Source organism: Phaseolus vulgaris, chromosome 1 (genome assembly GCF_000499845.2).
Source record: "Phaseolus vulgaris cultivar G19833 chromosome 1, P. vulgaris v2.0, whole genome shotgun sequence".
NCBI classification, from domain to species: domain Eukaryota; kingdom Viridiplantae; phylum Streptophyta; class Magnoliopsida; order Fabales; family Fabaceae; genus Phaseolus; species Phaseolus vulgaris.
Window position 1 is genome coordinate 34453354 of NC_023759.2, and position 21889 is coordinate 34475242.

The 21889-nt window shown below is 35.0% G+C and overlaps 3 protein-coding genes across 4 annotated transcripts; 2 read left to right on the top strand and 1 right to left on the bottom strand.

Moving 5' to 3' along the window:
- Positions 1-274: 274 nt before the first annotated feature.
- LOC137813972 (pyrroline-5-carboxylate reductase) lies at positions 275-3880 on the top strand. 2 transcript variants are annotated; one of them, XR_011081565.1, is made up of 8 exons: positions 302-633; positions 716-764; positions 842-933; positions 1407-1479; positions 2162-2282; positions 2672-2777; positions 3218-3436; positions 3527-3880. XR_011081565.1 is itself a non-coding variant. In XM_068616479.1 (7 exons), exons 1-7 carry the CDS (start codon positions 433-435, stop codon positions 3707-3709), a joined length of 825 nt encoding a protein of 274 aa, XP_068472580.1. In that variant the 5' UTR covers positions 275-432; the 3' UTR covers positions 3710-3880. The 2 variants fall into 2 exon arrangements, 1 of the variants encoding a protein (XP_068472580.1); XM_068616479.1 differs by lacking the exon at positions 3218-3436 and having other exon boundaries at positions 275-633.
- Positions 3881-5039: 1159 nt separating this feature from the next.
- Positions 5040-7008, bottom strand: LOC137813973 (lycopene beta cyclase, chloroplastic). Its single transcript, XM_068616480.1, has one exon. The coding sequence runs from the start codon at positions 6667-6669 to the stop codon at positions 5146-5148; it is 1524 nt and encodes a 507-aa protein (XP_068472581.1). The 5' UTR covers positions 6670-7008; the 3' UTR covers positions 5040-5145.
- A 1115-nt stretch (positions 7009-8123) lies between these two features.
- LOC137813974 (uncharacterized) lies at positions 8124-10324 on the top strand. Its single transcript, XM_068616481.1, has 3 exons — positions 8124-8591; positions 9311-9575; positions 9892-10324. The coding sequence occupies exons 1-3, from the start codon at positions 8354-8356 to the stop codon at positions 10124-10126; spliced, it is 738 nt and encodes a 245-aa protein (XP_068472582.1). The 5' UTR covers positions 8124-8353; the 3' UTR covers positions 10127-10324.
- The last annotated feature ends 11565 nt before the right edge of the window (positions 10325-21889 follow it).

Genomic DNA, 21889 nt, shown 5'->3' on the forward strand with positions numbered 1-21889 from the left:
CTAACTACTGAATGGATTAGAGATGACACACGTGTGACATATTCACCTTTTTTATAATTAAACCAAGATAAAAAAAACTACTATAAAATATTATTTTTTTTATAAAAATCTTTACAAATTCTAAAAAGTAACAAAATAAAAGAGTATAAAAATCTTTGACTATGCACTAAAATGGCATTGACAATCCATTTTTCTATCCCCTGAAAAAAAGACTATAAGAAAAGATATTTGTTGATATTTATTGTATTTAAATAAATATTGACAAATAAAGAGTATGGTAGTAGGAACTTTGTTTAATATGATGCCAAGTTGAATATGTAAGTGGCCAAACCAAACCAATCTGTGTGAGTGTGACTGCTTCACTTCTCTTCTTTCTCTGTTTCCCCAATTCAGTTTCAGATCCAAACTGATTTCTCTGCCACGTAACCCAAAATGGAAATCGCTTCCATTCCGGCCGATACCTACACTCTCGGTTTCATCGGCGCTGGAAAAATGGCCGAGTCCATTGCCCGCGGTGTCGTCCGTTCCGGCGTCCTGCCGCCTTCTCGCATTCGCACCGCCGCACACTCCAATCCCGCGCGCCGCGACGCCTTCGAATCATTCGGCGTCAGCGTCCTCTCATCGAACGAAGACGTATATACCGTTCCCTCTCCTTTTCTTTTATCTCTGAAACAAACGTCACGCCGTTTTCACTCCTTTTCCCTTACACTCGCAGGTCGTTCGCGAAAGCAACGTCGTCGTTCTATCGGTCAAACCTCAATTAGGTATTGTTGCGCTGTCTCCGCGCTCATCATGCGTATTCGACTTGGGATTTCATTTACTGCTGTGTGTGTTGTTGCAGTGAAAGACGTGGTGTCCAAATTGACGCCTGTAATCACGAAGAACAAGCTTTTGGTTTCGGTGGCCGCTGGCGTCAAGTTGAAAGATCTTCAGGTTACGAATGCAGTGTATTTTTTTTCTTCCTTTTTGCTTTCGTTTACTTCGTTGAGTATACTGTAAATTAAGTGGGAACTGAACATGTTTTTATTTTATGATTGTTTTGTACTAACAAAAAACCAAAACAGAAAATTATTTAATTTAAATGCACTGATACTGTAAAGGATTTTTTCACTGATCAAATCACAAATCCATCCTCTCCGCTGTAAGTTTATTGACTTTTACATTTTAGAGTGCATCATAATTAAACTCGTAATAGAATAAAAGGTTGGTTCAAACTTTTATTGTATCAAGTTTCGAAAATAAGAAAACAAGGTGATATTTTTGTATTCAAAAGTTAAAAGAGGAATGAAAACTAAAAATACTTTCCCAAAGAAAACGTACTTCACATGGGCTTGTGCAAGTAGCCTTTCTCAAAATTTAATCAGGTTGTATAATTTTATGGAAAACGGCTATTTCATAAAATGTAGGAATGGGCTGGGAGCGACAGATTTATAAGAGTGATGCCTAATACACCTGCTGCAGTTGGCGAGGCAGCATCCGGTATTATCCCTTTTTCCCTCTACTTTTAAAAGCATATTGTGTTTTGATCCTCAGTTACTTTTATATGCAGAATGTGGAGAATGTATGCTGCATGAATTATTTGTATAATTTGGTATATCTCTGAATTCTAAATTGTTAGTTACTGCTTAATTGCTCTCTGTTCAAGAGTTTTTATAGAAAATTCAAATTTTCTTTGCAACTTGAAAATGCTGGTGGAATTAACTCAGTTAATTGATAATCTAGAATTTAAACTTCTCAGTACTAAAATAACTTCGTGAAAAACACATAATTTTTCTTTCTAGTCTGTGACTGTTTGGTCTAGCTGATGGGATATTTTGATTACCCTTGTGGTATTAGAATAATCTAATTAAAGGCTTGTTTTGTGATGCTAATGCCCTGTTTTGTGGACTCTACAGCTTATAATGTAACTACATTTAGAACTGGCTGGCCTTTAATATTCATATTGGTTGATGCATAAATTACATGGGTAAATAATCTCAATTATGGATAAATTACGAGGTCAAGAATGCCTTCTGTTCTGTTACATATTATGGTAATTTTGTGCCTTGTATGTTATTCTAAAAGACAATGGATGTTCCTTATTGCATTTCTTCTGCATTAATTTGCATTGTTGAGAATTACAGACTTGAATGAATAGATAACTAAAATCGAACTATGACAGTGATGAGCTTGGGGGCAGCCGCAACAGAGGAAGATGGAAGTATTGTAGCTAAATTATTTGGGTCAATTGGAAAAATTTGGAAAGCTGAAGAAAAGTATTTTGATGGAATAACTGGTCTGAGGTATGTAGATCTCATTTCTAAAATCACTGATTAGTATTTGGATATTGTCTGAGAAATCAACAAGAAGTTTCATTTCATCTTTGATAAACATGTTTCTTTTGAGGTAAGTGATGATACTAGTGCGAGGTTAGAGGATAAGGAGGGGTTAAAATGTAGGTATGCTATTCCCGTGCAATTTTAAGCTATTTACATTTTCTCCTTAATATTATGTTTCTACTTCGAATCCCATTACCATTGTAAATCAATTCCACCTGTTCAAGTGATTTGTGAGCCTTGCTCCTATTTTTCAGATTTTGTCTTGGTGTCGCTTCCGAGTTCTTTGACAGCTATAGATTAAAATTTGATGTACTTACTAAAACTTGTTTTATTTGTTTTCCTAAATTGTGCAGTGGTAGTGGTCCTGCGTACATTTATTTAGCAATAGAAGCTTTGGCTGACGGAGGAGTAGCAGCTGGTCTACCACGTGATCTTTCATTAAGTCTAGCTTCTCAAACTGTAAGTGAACTGAATGCTATCCTTCGACCATTTAATAAAATAAGTTCGTACTTCATTTCTCCGAATGTATATAATTTATATGATGCATGCTTTTGTGTTGTCTTTATATTAATATTTTTCTCAAAATCCACATATAATAAAGAAAGTAATATTTAAGACGTGTCAAATATGTTGCAACTATTAGTCTGTTTTCAATTTCAGATTATCAAGAAATAGTTAAATTTTCTATGGCATGTTATTATTAGATAAGTTGAAGATTGGTGGTCTTTCAGTGTTATTGTTAGCTTTACTGTGTATATTCGGTCTATACTTGATAAAGGTCTCCAACTACGAATCACAAATTGGATTCAAGTAATATACCAAGTGCACTCTATGTTGCTGTTTACTGGACAGTGTTTACTTTACAAATTGGATACAAGCTACCCTCCTCTATGTTGCAGTGCTTATTACTGGACAGGTGGAGCAAATTAGTCTACCAGATTTATAGAAAAGCCTGCTCCTCCACTAGTGCATCCAAATTGAGTTGACCTATCCTTACGCCTGCCTGGCCATAATTATTTATACTGGTTTTAATTGAACAACACATAGTGCCTGCGCATAGGCATGTACTCGTATTGCAAACAGAACAAAAGATAAATAAATTAGGATACATTATGGAGGCAAGTATTCTACTGAACATTACATTACCAATATTTGAAATCTCATATCTAAAGTTGTTTGCTTGACTCGTTTATTTGTGTGTTTTGCAGGTATTGGGAGCTGCATCAATGGTGTCACAGACTGGGAAGCACCCGGGGCAACTTAAGGATGACGTTACTTCTCCAGGTGGGACAACAATTGCGGGCATTCATGAGTTAGAAAACGGAGGGTTCCGTGGAACACTGATGAATGCTGTTGTTGCTGCTGCTAAGCGCAGCCGAGAGCTTTCTTGAATTTAGAGATTAGTATTATACCTTATAAACCTTTTTAGGCTAAGATCCAATTTTTACAGAATTTTCAGTTTATTTGAACTTTGCCTTAGGAGTCATTTCGGGCTAGCATAATGTATACGTTGCTTGTCAACGTTTGATGTTAAAAGTTAAAATAAAACACTTGGCCTCGAAGATAGGAGTTGCATTCGTCTCTATACATATTATTTCAAATCTTTCCGAATTTTTTCTACTGCTTAACATGAAACTAAATGTTACCTCGAATACAATTTGTTTTGTTTGGTGAATATAGATGATAATTTAACCAAAAGTTCAAATCTTAAATAATTTAATTGAAAGTTGTTTAAAGTTTATTTTTTGAATTAGGAGTAATTGGTAAAATTGTTTGTTAAATAAGCTTGCGGATATAAAATGACATGAAAAGGTCTGTATATATTTATACACAAACATACAAAAATATAATTATAGTTTTAGTTTTTTTTTCATATTTTGTGGTCTCATTTTTTCAAAGTTAAGTTTTTTACAATAAATTAAAAATAAATGGTTTAAATAGTGTAATATTTCAAATATAATTTAACATAAACATGTTACAATGTCAAACATAATTTCAAGTGGTCTGAAAAAAATATAATAAGCTAATAGGTTAAATTCATGTATTAACTTTATTTTAGCCAAAAAGGTTGATCATTAGCTAATCTAGCTAAAGAACTTTCATAGAATAATAATAATTTCTGTGCCTGCCATAAAAAGAAAATGATATAATTTTTTTTCTCAAATAAGCTCTTGAACGAAATTTGCATTATGTAATCATATTACTAATGATCACACGCAAGACCAGGATTTGGATAGCTGAAAGACATAAGAAATGAAATTGCCTTCAAACGAGTGTATAAGAATAGATCCAAATTTACTTTGAATTTAATTTAACATGGTATCAGTAAAATGTTTAAAATCTTTTAACCAATAACCATTTCAGATCTCCTTGGGCTATCCACGCCTTTCTGGTTACAGTACTAGTGCCTAGTTCTTGTTCAAATTTCGCTTTCATCTAGTGCAACATAAAAGTTTAGAGCACTGTGTATGTCAATCTCTGTAACATTTATATAATACATCGCTGCCATGTTGCTAGTGAGTTTACTAACAAATTATTCTGCTCGGATTAAAGGAAGTCTAGAGGTGGAGGCTTAAATTTCATGCATGAGGTGTATTCTGCTTATTTCCTTCGCAACCAGGAAGTCAAACTGAAATACGCCAAGTCTAAACAATGATAAAGCCTAAAACAGAGAAAGTTAGGGAACTTTTTCCTCAAAAGGGAATTACAGTGAGCAAAGAATAAATAAATATACACCATTATACATTATTGGAAATCTATAATGTGAGTAGGAAACTACATGTGGAAGCACAAACCATAGCATACAACAGATTAAAAAGAAGTAATCTTATTCTGTATCTTTTACCAAGTTGCTGATCATGTTTGCCAAGGGAAGTGTTCCCTTCGCCATAATCTCTATCCTAGATGTATTAGAAGCATAAGAAAATAAAGACAGTCCAAAAAATAAGAGCTCAGGAAGAAACAGTCTTGATGATAAGAATCCATGCCAGTAATGCGGTTCCAGATCGAAAAACGCATCAAAAAATCTCCTTGTGCCAGGTAAATCAAGCTTGAGTAAGATGTCCATACCAAAACAGAAGAACTCCCTTTGTCGCCGCCTTTGGATGGGCCATAAATCTTTCCACACTTGTGCAGATATATCTCCTCCGGAAAGTCCTCTATCAGAGCCCAGGCTCTGAACAATAGCATTAGCAACAATAGGAGCTGCAGCCAGGGTCCTTGCAACCATATACCCAGTTGAAGGATGCACCATCCCAGCGGTACCGCCAATGCCAACAACTCTTTGGGGAAGAACTGGGAGGGGGCCACCCATGGGAATCACACAGTGCTCATCTTCTTCTATACTTTTCACTCTAATACCCAAATGTTTCAACCTGGCAACCATTCTTTCCTGTATATCTTCCATTCGTAATCCAGGCCGTGCTACAAGGGATGTTTCTTCAAGAAATATCTTAGTGGATGAAAAGGGCATTGCATACAGAAAGGTGGGTATCCTACTATTTCTCTGCTTCAGCTCCTTGTCATTGTCCAGATGAGAATCTCTCCAGTCCATGAAAAGCATTTTATCTACATCATACGGGTGTTCATCAACCTCAGCCAGAATCCCATAAGCAACTTGGTAACCCGGGTTGTACGGTTTATCATACTGAACCAAGCATCTTGAAAAGCCAGTGGCATCAAGAACAACTGTGGCCTGAACAGTGACACCATCATTACAAATCAGCAAAGATTTGGTATCCTCGTGAATAATCTTGATAACTTTGGCCTGGTGAAACTTGACACCATTTGAGATACATTTCTGCATCATCTTCGACTTCAGCAGCTTCCTATTCACTCTACCATAAGGCCTATCAAGATCCTTCTTTGTTTTATCGTCGATGTAGACAACTGCGCCAGACCAGGTGGTGTCAAGGCAGTCCAGCAAATCCATGGCCTCAAACTCATCCACCCAAACCCCATAATTATTGGGCCAAATCAACCTAGGGTTTGGATCAATAGCACAAACTGAAAGCCCTGCCTCAGAAACCTGCTGCGCAACTGCAAGCCCCGCAGGCCCCCCTCCCACAACAGCAAGGTCCACCACAGCCCCCTTTGACGAATCATACAGAGGAAGTTCAAAATCCAGATTCTCCTTCTTGAATTCAGGAACAAGCTCCAAAAGGGCACTACAACTAGCCCGCAAACCACCACATTTACCCCATCTCACAAGCGATTTCTTAGAACCAAATCTAAAATCCTGATTTTGCACCCTAGAGGAGCCTGAACTGCTTAATTTCTCTGAATAACCGTGAAGTGGGTGCAAAAACTCGAGCTTGTTAGGTGTTTTGAGCAAAGTATCCATAGCAATCATATAAATTTGTCAAAATACTCAACGAATCTACAAACCAATACTCAAAACACCATCTGGGTCACACTAAATGAGACAATTTTGCACAGCCACACCAACAGTGAAGGCACAAAATGGAATTACAGTAATAATTAAAACAAGCAGCACTTGATATTTATGCTAACAGTGGAGAAAAGAAAGGGAAGAAAATGAAACATTGAAATTGGTTTTGCCGCTTTGGTAATGGTAAAGCTCGTGTGGCCACCAGACACTCCTCGTCTGAGACAATCCTAAGTGGTGTTTTGTTTTGTTACGGAAAATAAAATGAAAAAATTGGAATTGGTTGTGTTGGATTATCCAATGGCCACAATTCGGTCCATACCTTGCTCCTATATATGCCACAACCCAATTGGTTCGCTTGTCAACGTCGTAATTATACACTCTGCACTTTTCTCAAGACTTTAATATTAATACTTATCATTCGTAAATGTTAATCTTTTATACGCAAATAAACGGATATTTTACTAATAATAGTGAATCAAAGCTTAATTTAAAAAAAAAATTAAAAGCACATGTGTAATTAATTTCATAACTAATTACTCAATATTTTTTAATCACATTTAACAGAAGTTTTTACTCAATTTTATTTTTCATCAACAATACTATAATCCAAGACTTTTCCTAATAATGTTTCAGAATAGATAGTTTTAAGATTTTTTTTAAACGAAGAAACTATACGATGTACTCTTCATATCTGTATATTAGTGTTTATGTTTCTTAATATTACTTAATTAGTGTATCCAATACTTAACTTGTCCAAGTGAACCAAGTGCATTTCATGATTAGTCAACTTTTCAATAGCAATATGACAAAAATTGTTATTAAACATCACTATTAATATTTTAGGTAAATAGCAATATACACCTCAACAAATTCAATTAAAAATCATAAAAAAAATATTAATAATGAACCAAAATGAATTAATGTTAGAAAGTATAAGGAGTAAATGTGTAATTAAATTTTTATAAAAACTAAAATTGTATATTTACAACACCATAAAAACCAAAAAAATGGATTTAAACTTAAAATAATTAGCACAATTGAAATTAAGTTAGACTTGAAAAAAAAAAACTAAATTAGGCCTATAAATTCACCACATTCTAGTCTTGAAATTGAAAATAAATTGAGCTTTTGAAATTCTATAAAATTTAGTATTATACAATTATATAAAAGAGATGTATTTTCTCATAATCGATTTTTTAAAATTTGCATCAAATAATTTTTTTTATTAAACAAAAGCAATTTTTTATTTAATAAAAATACATATCGGTAATTACGTAATTTCTACTAAAATAATTTTGTAATATAAGTAAAGTTTTAATAAATGTATTTTTGGCAAGAATTTAAAAAAATGTTGATAGGAAAATTTTGAACACAATTTACTTTAAGTAAAACTTAACTTACTGAGATCCACTTCTACCCATTACGTAAATCAGTGTTTTATTTTTCTTCTCTGAGAATCGCAAATCAGTTTTTATACAGTGTAAATCAAATCGAAGAAAAAGTATATTATTAATTCTTTATATATATATATATATATATTTTTTTTTTTCAATTTTGTTTCCAATCAAATATCAAATGGTAGAGACAAACTCTGTTAGTAAAGCAACACACAAGCAATAACCAATTACACGGATTAGGGGCGGCAATGGGTGATTCGTCGGAGGATTTCTCGGTGGTGGTTTTGGCGTCGGACCTCGGAATCGATGCGCGACCCTTCCTCGAACATCAACAGCAGCAAGAAGAAGATAATTGGTACGACTGTTCTCAAAATCTCTTCCCCGACGAAGATTTCTCCGATCTCGATCAGTTGCAATTCCTCCGCCTCCAAGGCACCGATAAAAACTCCAATCGCATTCTCCGCATCGTCGGCAAGTACTTCCCAGGTATTTTACTGTTTCCTCAATCAACTCAACTTAATTAATGTGTTTTTACTTTTTAGGGTTTCTTTGGTGGTTAAGATGTGCTTTATGTTAGAATATTATGTCTCTTTCTGTTCTAGTAGTTTGTCTCGCTAGTGAGATTTGATGTGTAACCTCTAGATGCTGATCAAACTAGTTTCTGTATTTTTTTCTGAAAAACACTGGGATTCACTTTCTTTTGTACTCTTCTTTTACATGTAAACTTCACTATTGTTTTCGTTTGATCTTCTATTTATGTATTTCTGATCTTTGCTCCGACGTGAGGTTGTGTGGCTCTGTATGGGAGGATAAAAATACAACTCTATGTCTCAAACAATAAGAAAAAATGGAAAAGAGAAAGAAAGTTAAGAATTAAATTAAAGCTCTGGGACTCACAAGGTGTGGCTCAAGTGCTAGTAGTTTAGGCCTTTAAGCATATTGAAAGGGTTTGATTCCTAGATGTGTGAATAGAGCAGAACGTGTGGGAGAGGAGTTGCACCTTAATTTGTATTCTACTCTCTTTGGGATTGTTTTCACTGTTTGTGGCTATTGGGATACGTTGCTTTCGAGAAAAAGAAAGTTAAAGCTCTAGTGATGTAAATTCCTATTGTATCTTTTGGAGAAGCTGTTTTGAACTTTGAATTACTTCTATTCCATTTGTATTCCATTGATTTGGCACTGAAGTGCTTTTAAATGGTGTGCAGCAACTGTTGTGAGTGCAGAGCGACTGAAAAGATATGTGTTTCACAAGATCTGCAGTGAGTTGCCGGATGAGCCATTCTGTATTGTTTACGTGCACACCACCGTTCAGAAAGAGGATAATTCCCCTGGCATAACGATCTTAAGGTGGATTTATGAAGAACTTCCTGCTGATTTCAAGGACAGGCTTCAAACTGTGTATTTCATCCACCCTGGCCTTCGGTCCCGGCTAGTCATCGCTGCTGTTGGCCGCTTTTTCTTGAGTGGAGGGTAACTAATCGTCTATTGATTCTTAACACAAACGAACATTCAAAAGCATTCTATTTAGGAGTATAATTTAGGTTGTGTTTGGATAAACTTATAGGAGAACAAAATTAAAAGTAAAATGAATAACTTTTTTTCAGTTAAAATTAACTTTTGCACTAGAGCTTTAGAAGAAAAAATTAATTAATTTTACTTAGCTTGTGCGAGTAGGGTCATAGTTGTCTTGCAACAGCTATGATTTTTATCAGTTACATTGGTTGACCCACTATCACTTTTTACACTAATCCTATTTTGCTTTTGGTAATTTTTGTTCTTGGTATAGATTATATTGGAAGATCAAGTATGTAAGCCGGCTTCAGTACCTCTGGGATGATGTAAAGAAAGGAGAGATTGAGATACCAGATTTTGTGAAAAATCATGATGATATTCTTGAGCATAGACCACTCACAGATTATGGTATTGAGCCTGATCCCTTTCACTTGTCTGGGATACCATCATCTACCTACTCATTTGGAAAGTACGAGGAGAGATGGGCGGGAAGGGATTATGTGTCGTAGTGTGTGTATTGCCTTGTTTCAGGAGATGAACCTTTGTACAGAATGACTATGGTATTTGTATTTCTTATACTCATCTTTGAGTTTCTTTGTTTTTTGGTCGTGGTGCCAAACTTGGCTGTGTACGAATAGAACTGCATGTTCTCTATGCCACAAGAAATTTATTTCTGTAGATTAATCTACAGAATAATTCCTTGTTCATACGTTGAGATACTTTTGATAGAATGTTATCGTAAACTAAACTAAAATAAGGTAAGTAAAAGAATATATGGAATATAAAGATTGTAATAATATACAATATTCATAGTAACTATGTTTTCGTTACACAAAAGTTTAGCTCTATGCGTAATACAACTCTCAATGTTTCTATCTATAAATCCTCATCAACAATTACTACTTTTGAAGGAATATGTTCAATTTCTACTCCAACTTACAATTACAATTTCAAATGGAATACAACCCTCAAATGAGTATCTGTTTTATGTTTAATACTTCAAATCTTGAAACCCCTAAAAAGTTCTGGTTCTGTTGACATCTTATAAACTATTTTATTGATATTGAGAATCTTGAAGATGTTAACTTAATCATTTTATTGGTAGTACCTCTGTATAATTCCTTTCATTGATAATTCTTTTTTATACGCAGTTTCTTTTCTTTCATCCATTTTTTATTTTCAAAATCAATCAACCCCCTTCATTTTTTTCGGATTGATTTCACTACACTTATCTGAGTATAGGAATATGGGAGGAAGATTACCAAGTCATGAAAGACGTTAAGTTGAATATGATAACATGGGCGGGTTAACATATTTGCTTTATTTATGTAGTTTTCAAAGTCTTAAAACAAGTTTTTTGATTTATATATTAACATATTATTGTATGAAATTTTCATCGAATGTGTAAATATTAATTCCTATAGTTTAAACATTAATTTATATCCTTTAGTCAAAGTGGTATGCTATCTATTCCTTTTGAACACAAGATATATATTGCAGAGAAGCTAACCTGCAGAAGTAATTTCTAAGCATTCTTGTATGATCCATACATACGGGGAAACCCTTACCATATGCTTAGACAAATGCTTATTTTGGTTGCTATGGGTATAAATTTAAGTCTTCTGTTGATCCTTCAAGTTGGGAACAATCTTTGGAACCCCATTTTTATCATATCAAATGGCAATAATCAATCAAGCATCTCATTATTCCATCATTCTAGGTAAATCTAAAACTACTGATCAGGTCACAAACAAATGGCATACTTCAAATACCAACAAGGACTAAAATATTAACTCCGTAACAGAAATGAAAGACAAAGACTCTTGTTTATTAAGAATAGATGATCAGTAATAATACATAGATGAAGCATATTACAACAATGTGATTACAAGGTAAAGCAAACACATATACGATGAAAGTCACTAAAAGTCAAACACTAACAAACTAGGAAAGAAGCAGTTACAGCCCTTGCTAACATGCCAATATAGTTCTCTAGCCAGATTTGTAGTTCAGAAGCATTCTTCACAAAGCCAGCAGCAACACAGAGCACAGAGGCTGCATCGTCAATAAGAATTTCAACAGGAAAAAAAGAGATATTAGGCGAATAAATTTGTTCATAAGCTTTCTGATATATTATGCTCTTCTGATCCAACTCCAAGTCATAGTCTAGTACTCTCGTGAATAGTTTATGGAAACTTTAGCACATATCTATTGACTCATTTCTTAATTAAACAGTTATAGATTATAGTACATATCGTTATATGCCATGCTTTTCATGCAGGATAGCATACGTATTATGAGTATATTAAGGTAATCATTCTGCAATTCATTAGATGCTTACCATCCCTCGATGAAGCCCCTGTTACCTTTCTTCTTGGAAGCAGAGAACAACTTTCTTCTGGCTGGGGGATTCTCAGTTGGGTATCCTGAATCATAGGAAAATGAAAGTGAGTTATGTAAGATCTTCAAATTAAGTAGGTTGTGTTTGTGCATATTTGTTAGAGTTGTGCTGTGTGTAGAGGAACCTAGGGGAGGTTGGTTTCCCTGAGTCTCTGGCTTCTGCATTTTGGAGAATTAAAAGTTGATTTTCTAAACAATCCTCAGTAAGCACTTGAATCAATGCAAGTGTCATTATTGAGTGAACTGTATAATGCTAATCTTTATACTCATCAATATGTTTATATACTTCCACAACTGACATTGTTTATATATATATATTATGGGGAAGAGAGAACTATCTGTGTGAAAGGACAGTATCATATAACTTATTATTTAGTTTTTTCAAGTGTCAATTAGTATTGAGGAAAAGGAAGGTTGATTAAATTGTACAAGAATTTTGATAAGAAATTTTATTCCTTGTGTGAATGTGAATTCAATTTTTCTTACATCAATCTTTTCAATTTGATGGATAATCTTTTAATATCTTCCAATGTCCACAAACTAATCAATTAACTGTAATCAAAACAAAACTGTTGCAGTTCGAATTTGGACAATAATTTCTAAATGGAGAGTGTTGAGAATAGAATTTTTTTTCATGAAATTTAACATAATTATTATAAAAATCACCAATTTTATTTTAAATTAAATCTTTACTTATGTATTTATAATTTAGATTGAAGAACCTTTATATTTTGTAGGTGGGTTTGTCTAATCGTTCACAAGGCCTTTTGTGAACTTTGCGGAGTGAATGTTTTGAAACGCCGCTTTCAATACTAATAACTCCGATCTTTTCAGTTTTCACTGCGTCTTTCTGTTCCTAATTGGATTCCTATTAGAAAAAAAAACACACAGAAATACGTTGAGTCTAGATTGATAGACAAATAAGATTTATCTTAGAAAACAAAATAAAAGTAGCCCTTTTATTATTTATTTTTTTCCGATTCAGAATTTAGATCCTTTGCTTAGCTCAAAGGACAAAAAAAAAAAAAGCAGTCAAGAGCACGTTATAGAAGAATAAAGGCACATAAATGCCTAATATATGCTTACTTTGTCAAACATTTTATACTTATTTGCGTATCAAACCCACTTAGATGACAATCCAATTTTGTGAAGAATATATTCCTTACAACTACGGGTAAGAATTCTTTCATTTGTCTTTATGATTAAGTTTTCTGTGGGCAGAATATGTCAATAATTTAGACATAATGTTAGGATTTGATTGGTGAGAGTGTTTTTGGAATGAATAAAGTTTCTTTCATACTTTAAAAGTAAAAAATTATATTATATTATAAAATAATAATGTTTTTAAGTGTGAAATGAATGGAATTGGTATTAAGGTATCTTGTCCTTTTAATAAAGATGGAAAGGTTTGGAGATTTGGAATTAGCAGCATGTAACATCTTTTAGGTCTTTGGAGTGAAAATGTAATAGAAGGTACAAATTTCGTCTTTCTTTAACTTTGTTGTTGACATGGCTCTTACATGCAAAATATTATTTACAATGCATATATAGAAAAGGGAAGGAGGAAGAAGAGAGAAGAAATATGAAAAATTAATCTGTGTTTTAATAATGCGAGTCTGAATATATAGAGAGAGAAATATAAGAAATGAAACTGAACTACTTTTAAAGTGAGGAAAATAAAAAGTGCATATATAATATTATCCTTCGCTGTCACAATGCATCAAATGAAGTCTTGAAAACTTGCTAGTTCAGAAAGAAAAATGTTGAGTGGAATAAGATTTCGAGAGAAAATAAATTTGTATGAACATATATGTTGAATCAAGTGTGTTCAAGCTTTGAAGAATCCAAACCCTTTGAAAGTTGATGAAAGGCTGGATGTGCTTGTTGTTGCTCAGCTGTCTTTAGATAGGATCTGGAGTAGAATTTATGTGTAAATCCACTCTTGATTGAATCCAAAGCATCAGCATTCTCAAACCTTTTAATTGAAAAATGTTTTTCAAACTAAGTGAAAAACAACTTGTTGTTTTGTCGAAACAACCGATTGTTTTATACTTAGGTGTTTTTAGAAAGGTTGAAAATTGTTTTTGATGGTTGACTTGCTGTCAAACCAAAACAACTGATTGATTTGTGAAAACAACCGATTGTTTGTTTTGGGACCATAACAGAAAATTGTTTTGTGCTTTGACTGAGCTTTAAATGATTTTATAACTGAATACGCTCCAGTTTTAAAAGCTTTGACCAAGCTTTGAATGCAATAAATAGTTTGTTCAAATTTTGTAACAAACAACTAAGTTTTAATCAAAGAAAAACAGATTTGAGTTTTTCACTGATTTTTCTTTTGAAAGAGTTAGAGATTGCTTTGAGATTGCTTGGATCAAAGAGAGTGTGATATAGGATTTTCATCTTGTATTGATTTAAGATATGTTTTGTAACAAGTGTAATCCTTTGTACCTTTGAAAGAAACTATGTGTGTATAGCTGAAAAGTGTTGTATGAGGTTGTCAAGATCAGCATTCTTAGTGGTGTTGTGCTGAGCCAAAGGAAGTGTTTGTCTTGAGGGGATCAAGGTCACTTCTTTGGTGGTGTTGTAAGTAATCTAGGGTTGATTGCTTAGTGGATTCCCCAGTGGTTTCTGGGAAGACTGGATGTAGCTTTTGGTTAAGAGTGAACCATTATAAACCTCTGTGTGCATTCTCTCTATCCTTAAACTCTTTAATTTCAGTTTTATATTTGTGAACTGGTATAAACAACCGATTGTTTTTTTGGTGTTGTGCTTATTTGCTTTGTGTTTTGGCAAACTGATTTCTTAATCAAGTATTTCTTGAAGTAATTTCATTCTAGACTTAAAAGTTTGCGAAAACTCTCTTTAAACCATTCACCCCCCCCTCTAGTTTAAAGTCATACATTCTAACAATTGGTATCAAAGCTAACTTCTTGAAAGTTATTCAAGTTTTCGATCCTAAATCTTTTATATGGCTGGAAAACTATCTTTTGAGGAAGGTGCTTCAATCTACAAACCACCTTTATTCTTTGGATTAAATTACAAGTATTGGGAAGATAGAATGAAAATCTTTGTGGAATCTATTGATCAAGGAATTTGGGATTCAATCGAGAATGACCCTTTCATTCCAAAGCTTAAAAAGAATGGTTCTTTTATTGCAAAATCTTGGTCCCAATGGACCAATGAAGAATGTAAGATGGCCAAGCTTGATTGTACTGCTCAAAACATAATAGCTTCTGCATTAGATACTAAGGAGTTTTTCAGGATATCAAAATGCAAAACTGCTAAAGAGATGTGGGACACACTCAAAGCTACTCATGGGAACATCAATGAATCAAAGGAAGTAAGGTCAAGAAGTCAAGCACGAAGGAAAAGAAGGCAAAACAGAAAAAGCCTCAACCTCTGCTTCATGGCCAAAAAGGAAGATGACTCAAGTAGTGTAAGTTCCTCTAACTCCTCAAACTTTGAAAATTACAGTCAATTGCTTCAAGCCTTTCAAGAAACACATGAAGAAGCCACTAATTGGCCCTCTTGAACAACCGGTTAAAGAGAATGAATAGCTGGCTTGAAAACAGAGTCAAAACACTAGAAGAGGAATTGGAAAATTCAAAAACAGATTTTCAAAAACCTTGAAATTGTTTACGAAAACTCCTCTTCCAAGTGTGATACTCTTATTTGTGAAAATTGCGAAAATCTTGAAAAGAAAGTTCATTATCTTGTTAAAACTGTGGACAAGCTTTCTAAAGGTCAATCCAACTTTGAGAATGTCTTGGCATCTCAAAACTCTGTTTTTGGAAAAGCTGGATTGGGTTTTAACCCACAGAACAAGCAAGATAGATTTTCAAAGTCATTTTCAAAACTGCCAGAAAAACAACTGATTGGACCATCGAAACAACCGGTTGTTACGTGCTTCTATTGCATGGAAAGAGATCATTCTGTCAGATTCTGTAAAATCAAAAAATATGTTGTTCCTAGGGGCATTATGAAGTGGATTCCTAAGTGTAGTAAAGGTTCAAATGATGAATGTAAACCAAATGGACCCACAATCATAAGGGGACCAAATCTTTGTACTTGAAATCTTCTTTGTAGGAAAACTTGGAGGAGAGCATGCAACAATGGTACTTGGATAGTGGATGCTCCAAGCACATGACTGGGGACAAATCAAAGTTTCTAAGCATCTCCTTTAAGCAAGAAGGGCACGTTACCTATGGGGACAACAACAAGGGGAGGATTCTTGGGAGAGGATCCATAGGAGATAAAGATATCTTGGTCATCCATGATGTTCTCTATGTAGAAGGATTAAAGCACAATCTGCTGAGCATTAGTCAATTGTGTGACAAGGGATTTCAGGTTATCTTCAAAACAAACACATGTGAAATCTGTCTCCCCAACACTAAAGAGGTAATGTTGATAGGTAAGAGAATCAATAATGTTTATCTTCTAGATATCTCTTCACCATGTTCAATTAGTTGTCTTCTATCCAAGCAAGATGAGTCTTGGCTTTGGCATAGAAGAATTGCCCACATTCACATGAATCACTTGAACAAGTTAATTTCAAGAGATCTTGTGATTGGGCTACCAAAGCTCAAGTTTGAGAAGGATCATGTTTGTGAAGCTTGCCAAAAGGGGAAACAAGTGAAAAATTATTTTAAAATAAAAAAATGTCGTTTCTTCTTTAAAACCTCTTGAGCTACTTCACATGGATCTTTTTGGACCTTCAAGAACCATGAGCCTTGGTGGAAATTATTATTCTCTTGTTATTGTGGATGATTTTTCTAGGTTCACTTGGACTCTCTTCTTGGAATCAAAAAGTGATGCCTTTTCTGCATTCAAGAAGCTTGCAAAACACAAAGAACAACAACATAGGTTCAATAAGAAGTGATCATGGAGGTGAATTCCAAAATGAAAAGTTCAGCAAGTTCTGTGAAAAGATGGGGATTCTGCATAATTTTTCTGCTCCAAGAACTCCACAACAGAATGGTGTGGTGGAGAGGAAGAACAAGTCCCTTGAAGAGCTAGCTAGAACAATGCTAAGTGAATTTTCTCTTCCTAAGTATTTTTGGGCTGATGCAATTAGCACTTCTTGTTATGTGATGAATAGAGTGCTAATTAGGCCAATTCTGAAGAAGACTCCTTATGAACTCTTCAATGGAAGGAAGCCAAACATCAATCATCTCAGAGTTTTCGGTTGCAGCTATTTTGTTCTCAACAATGGAAAGGAAAACCTAGGGAAGTTTGATGAAAAAGCTGATCTTGGTATCTTCATAGGGTATTCTTTAACAAGTCATACATACAGAATCTACAACAAGAGGCTAATGACTGTAGAAGAGTCTGTTTATGTTGTCTTTGATGAGGTAGATCACAAAAGCATTCAAATCCCGAAGACCAGTGCTGAAGAAGATGAGCAGAACATCAGTTTGGAGAAGCTGGACATCAGTGCAGAAAAACCCGATTGAAATTCTGCAACAGAGTGAGTTTCCCAAAGAATGGAGGATTCCTAGAGATCTATCAGTGGAAAACATCATTGGGCAGATAAAGGAAGGTGTCTCAACACGTAGCTTCATCTCAAACTTCTGCAGGCACACTGCTTTTGTCTCTCAAATTGAACCAAAGTCAATTAATGAAGCTCTCAATGATGAAAAATGGGTTGAAGCTATGTATGAAGAGCTGAATCAGTTTGCAAGGAATGAGGTATGGTTTCTTGTCCCTAAAGCAGCTGAGATGAACATCATAGGTTCGAAGTGGGTATTCAGAAACAAACTGGATGAGGATGGTGTGATCACAAGGAACAAAGCAAGGCTAGTTGCCAAAGGCTACAATCAAGAGGAGGGCATTGATTATTGTGAAACCTTTGCTCCTGTTGCAAGATTGGAGGTTGTGAGGTTACTGCTGGCTTTTTCATGTATAAGTGGTTTTAAACTTTTCCAAATGGATGTCAAGAATGCCTTTTTGAATGGCTACATCAATGAGGAAGTGTATGTGGATCAACCACCGGGCTTTGAAGATCATCAACATCCTAATCATGTTTTCAAGCTGAAAAAGGCGTTGTATGGGCTGAAGCAAGCTCCAAAGCAGTGGTATGAAAGGCTTAGCAACTTCTTGCTGTCTCATGGCTATGAAAGGGGAATGATTGACAAGACTCCCTTCATCAAAAAGTCAAATTCTGAAATTATCCTTGTGCAAATCTATGTTGATGACATTATCTTTGGTGCTACACAAGATAGTTTGTGTGAAGAATTTGTGGCTGCTATGAAAGATGAGTTTGAAATGTCTATGATGGGAGAATTGTCTTTCTTTCTTGGATTGCAGGTTAAGCAAACAAAGGATGGAATCTTTCTATGCCAATCAAAGTATTGTAAAGAGATTCTCAAGAAATTTGAATTGAGAGTTGCAAGGAAGCTGATATCTTCACAAAACCATTACCAAAAGAGAGGTTCTTCTTTCTAAGAAATGAGTTAGGTATCCTTGACCTTCATAATCTTTCCTAAATCTGTTTTAAATACCTGTTAGAGTCTATTTGTGAAGATAAATAGGGGGAGAATTGATTGGTTCTTGTGTATCTTTCTCTGGAACTGTTTAAAACTGCTGAAATCTCTGATATTTTCTGCTTCTGCTGATAGAAACAACCGATTGTATCGTGTAAACAACTGATTGTTTGTCTGGAAATTTGCTTTCAAAATGTGAAAATCTAACTTGCTGTTGTAGGAAGCATTGGATTGTATATATGCTATTTTTGCAGGTACTACTTCAGATTCAATCAAATCCAACACAAGCAACCAGGGATTTGTCTTCATCAAATAGGGGGAGATTGTTGAATCAAGTGTGTTCAAGCTTTGAAGAATCCAAACCCTTTGAAAGTTGATGAAAGGCTGGATGTGCTTGTTGTTGCTCAGCTGTCTTTAGATAGGATCTGGAGTAGAATTTATGTGTAAATCCACTCTTGATTGAATCCAAAGCATCAGCATTCTCAAACCTTTTAATTGAAAAATGTTTTTCAAACTAAGTGAAAAACAACTTGTTGTTTTGTCGAAACAACCGATTGTTTTATACTTAGGTGTTTTTAGAAAGGTTGAAAATTGTTTTTGATGGTTGACTTGCTGTCAAACCAAAACAACTGATTGATTTGTGAAAACAACCGATTGTTTGTTTTGGGACCATAACAGAAAACTGTTTTGTGCTTTGACTGAGCTTTAGATGATTTTATAATTGAATACGCTCCAGTTTTAAATGCTTTGAACAAGCTTTGAATGCAATAAATAGTTTGTTCAAATTTTGTAACAAACAACTAAGTTTTAATCAAATAAAAATAGATTTGAGTTTTTCACTGATTTTGCTTTTGAAAGAGTTAAAGATTGCTTTAAGATTGCTTGGATCAAAGAGAGTGTGATATAGGATTTTCATATTGTATTGATTTCAGATCTGTTCTGTAACAAGTGTAATCTTTTGTACCTTTGAAAGAAACTCTGTGTGTATAGCTGAGAAGTGTTGTGTGTTCTTGAGGTCGTCAAGATCAACATTCTTAGTGGTGTTGTGCTGATCCAAAGGAAGTGTGTGTCTTGAGGGGATCAAGGTTACTTCTTTGGTGGTGTTGTAAGTAATCTAGGGTTGATTGCTTAGTGGATTCCCCAGTGGTTTCTGGGAAGACTGGATGTAGCTCTTGGTTAAGAGTGAACCAGTATAAACCTCTGTGTGCATTCTCTCTATCCTTAAACTCTTTATTTCAATTTTATATTTGTGAACTGGTATAAACAACTGATTGTTTCTGTGAAACAACCGATTGTTTTTCTAGTGTTGTGCTTATTTGCTTTGTGTTTTGGCAAACTGATTTCTTAATCAAGTATTTCTTTAAGTAATTTCAATCTAGACTTAAAAGTTTTCGAAAACCCTCTTTAAATCATTCACCCCCTCTAGTTTAAAGCCATACATTCTAACAATATAAACTCCAAAAAGCTTTTCCTAACAAACAGCAGACCGTGCACCCTTCATACCACTACATTGCATCAATGTTAGACTTGCAGAAGTGTTCAAAAAATCCACATAAAATTCGGACCAAAAAAGATCATCTTCTAGGCACACTTAAACCGTGAGCGTTTGTCAAGACCTTCTAAAGGCAAGGCATGTAAACCACCCATATGCATTATAATCAGTCAATACTACACCAGGAGCTACACTAGCTGCGGACCTGTGGTAAAGCAAAACCAATAAATACCAAAAACATAAACCCCTAAGAATTGTTATAGCTGTAACTGATATGAGACAGATACCACCTGTACTGGACCCAAAAAATAGACATAGCACCTACTGGTTATCTACTTAACACCAACAATCAACAAAAGAGTAATCAACTTGATGGTAAGATGATGGAAGAGGCCCAAGCCCATGATAGAAAAAGCCCAAGCCCAAGCCCAAATACAAGTTCAAGCTTCAACTCAAGCCCAACAAATAGAAGATATGGGCAAACTAAGCATCATTGGATGTCTTTCTTTTGTAATTACTTTTGAGTATTTTTAGTAGACCATAAAGGGAGGTGTAGATATAAATATAAGAGGTGCAAATGTATAAAGCTAAGTCACACCTTCCATGTGACACAAAAGAAGGTGTAGGTATAGATTTAGGAGGTGCCAAAAATAGAAACCAAGTCACACTTCCCTTGTGACTAGGAATTGGCTCCAAATTCAAATGCTTCTCATTTCAATTTCCCTCCACTTTCTTTTGAATTTCCAGCCCTCTAAACACTATAAATAAGAGGGCTTGGCTCATGTATTTGGAAGATTAATGAGAGTAAAGTTATGCTGCCAACTTTGTGCCATACTTTGCTTTTCCCTAGTTTCTAGGATCTAATCTTCACCTTCATCACCTACCATAGGGCTGGCCGAACCTCCCTACTTCCATACACATCATGCACCTTCAAGATCACCATAGCTCCTAGGAGGATCTTGCACATTTACAACCATAGCTTCCGCACCATTTTTCACATGATTCTGAGAAGAGCTCCATGAATTTGCCATCATAAACCAACTGGTCCACCACGCAAATGAACTTGATTTTTAGTTTTCCTTTGTACTATACCACTAGTAGCATGAATATAGGCTCCAGGCATATGTTATTCCTCAATCTTCTATGTCTCTTAACCAACCTCAATCCCTTAACCAGCAAGACCCTGCAACTTCCTGAACTAGCATTCTGGTCCATCTAGTTGCCCACACCATACAACAACATCACCTTATCAGCTTCCTACCTCCACAACCTCTTCTCACGAGCCATCCTCCACCAATCTAACCAGTGCCACTAACCTAACCACCCAGCCAAAACCAGCACCTGCACCAATTTAACCTTTAACACAGGCCTTCAACAAGTTCCACCTATACCAACCCCTACAAGGTGCATAACTCCATAGTCCAAGTTCACAACTCCAGCCAATGTTCCGTTCAACACTCTGGTCCATCCATAACCTCCCTACTCATTACCCAGCATAAGCAGCAACTGCACCAAGATAGTTATTGCCTTGGTAAACACTGCAACATCCTTCCATCAACCATTCCAGGCCTTCTGATATCCCTCTGCTTGTTTGGGAAAATGCCAAGGCTTCTTTGTTATTCAATAACTCATTCATAGAACCCTTTGTTTTGCCATATGCTCCCACTAAAGCCTTCAAGAATAAACTTACAGTTAATATAATTAATGTTGGGGCAGAATTAGAAATTAAAACTAATAATATCATCGATGCTACTGAACTACAATCAGAAAACACTAGAATATGGTAGCATATAAAAGCAACTTTGCACCCCCTATAAAGAGAATATTGGCAACATATAAAAAACTTCACATATCCATCAAGTTGGCACCATAATCCTCTCATAAAAAAACCAGCT

What these genes read in the sequence shown, in the direction of transcription:
- LOC137813972 (XM_068616479.1), top strand. Translation starts at nt 433, where the DNA reads ATGGAAATCGCTTCCATTCCGGCCGATACCTACACTCTCGGTTTCATC. An exon ending in TCCTCTCATCGAACGAAGAC is followed by an intron (nt 634 to 715) that starts GTATATACCGTT and finishes TTACACTCGCAG; the next exon opens with GTCGTTCGCGAAAGCAACGT. An exon ending in TCAAGTTGAAAGATCTTCAG is followed by an intron (nt 934 to 1,406) that starts GTTACGAATGCA and finishes CATAAAATGTAG; the next exon opens with GAATGGGCTGGGAGCGACAG.
- LOC137813973 (XM_068616480.1), bottom strand. Translation starts at nt 6,669, where the DNA reads ATGATTGCTATGGATACTTTGCTCAAAACACCTAACAAGCTCGAGTTT.
- LOC137813974 (XM_068616481.1), top strand. Translation starts at nt 8,354, where the DNA reads ATGGGTGATTCGTCGGAGGATTTCTCGGTGGTGGTTTTGGCGTCGGAC. An exon ending in CGTCGGCAAGTACTTCCCAG is followed by an intron (nt 8,592 to 9,310) that starts GTATTTTACTGT and finishes AATGGTGTGCAG; the next exon opens with CAACTGTTGTGAGTGCAGAG. An exon ending in CGCTTTTTCTTGAGTGGAGG is followed by an intron (nt 9,576 to 9,891) that starts GTAACTAATCGT and finishes TTCTTGGTATAG; the next exon opens with ATTATATTGGAAGATCAAGT.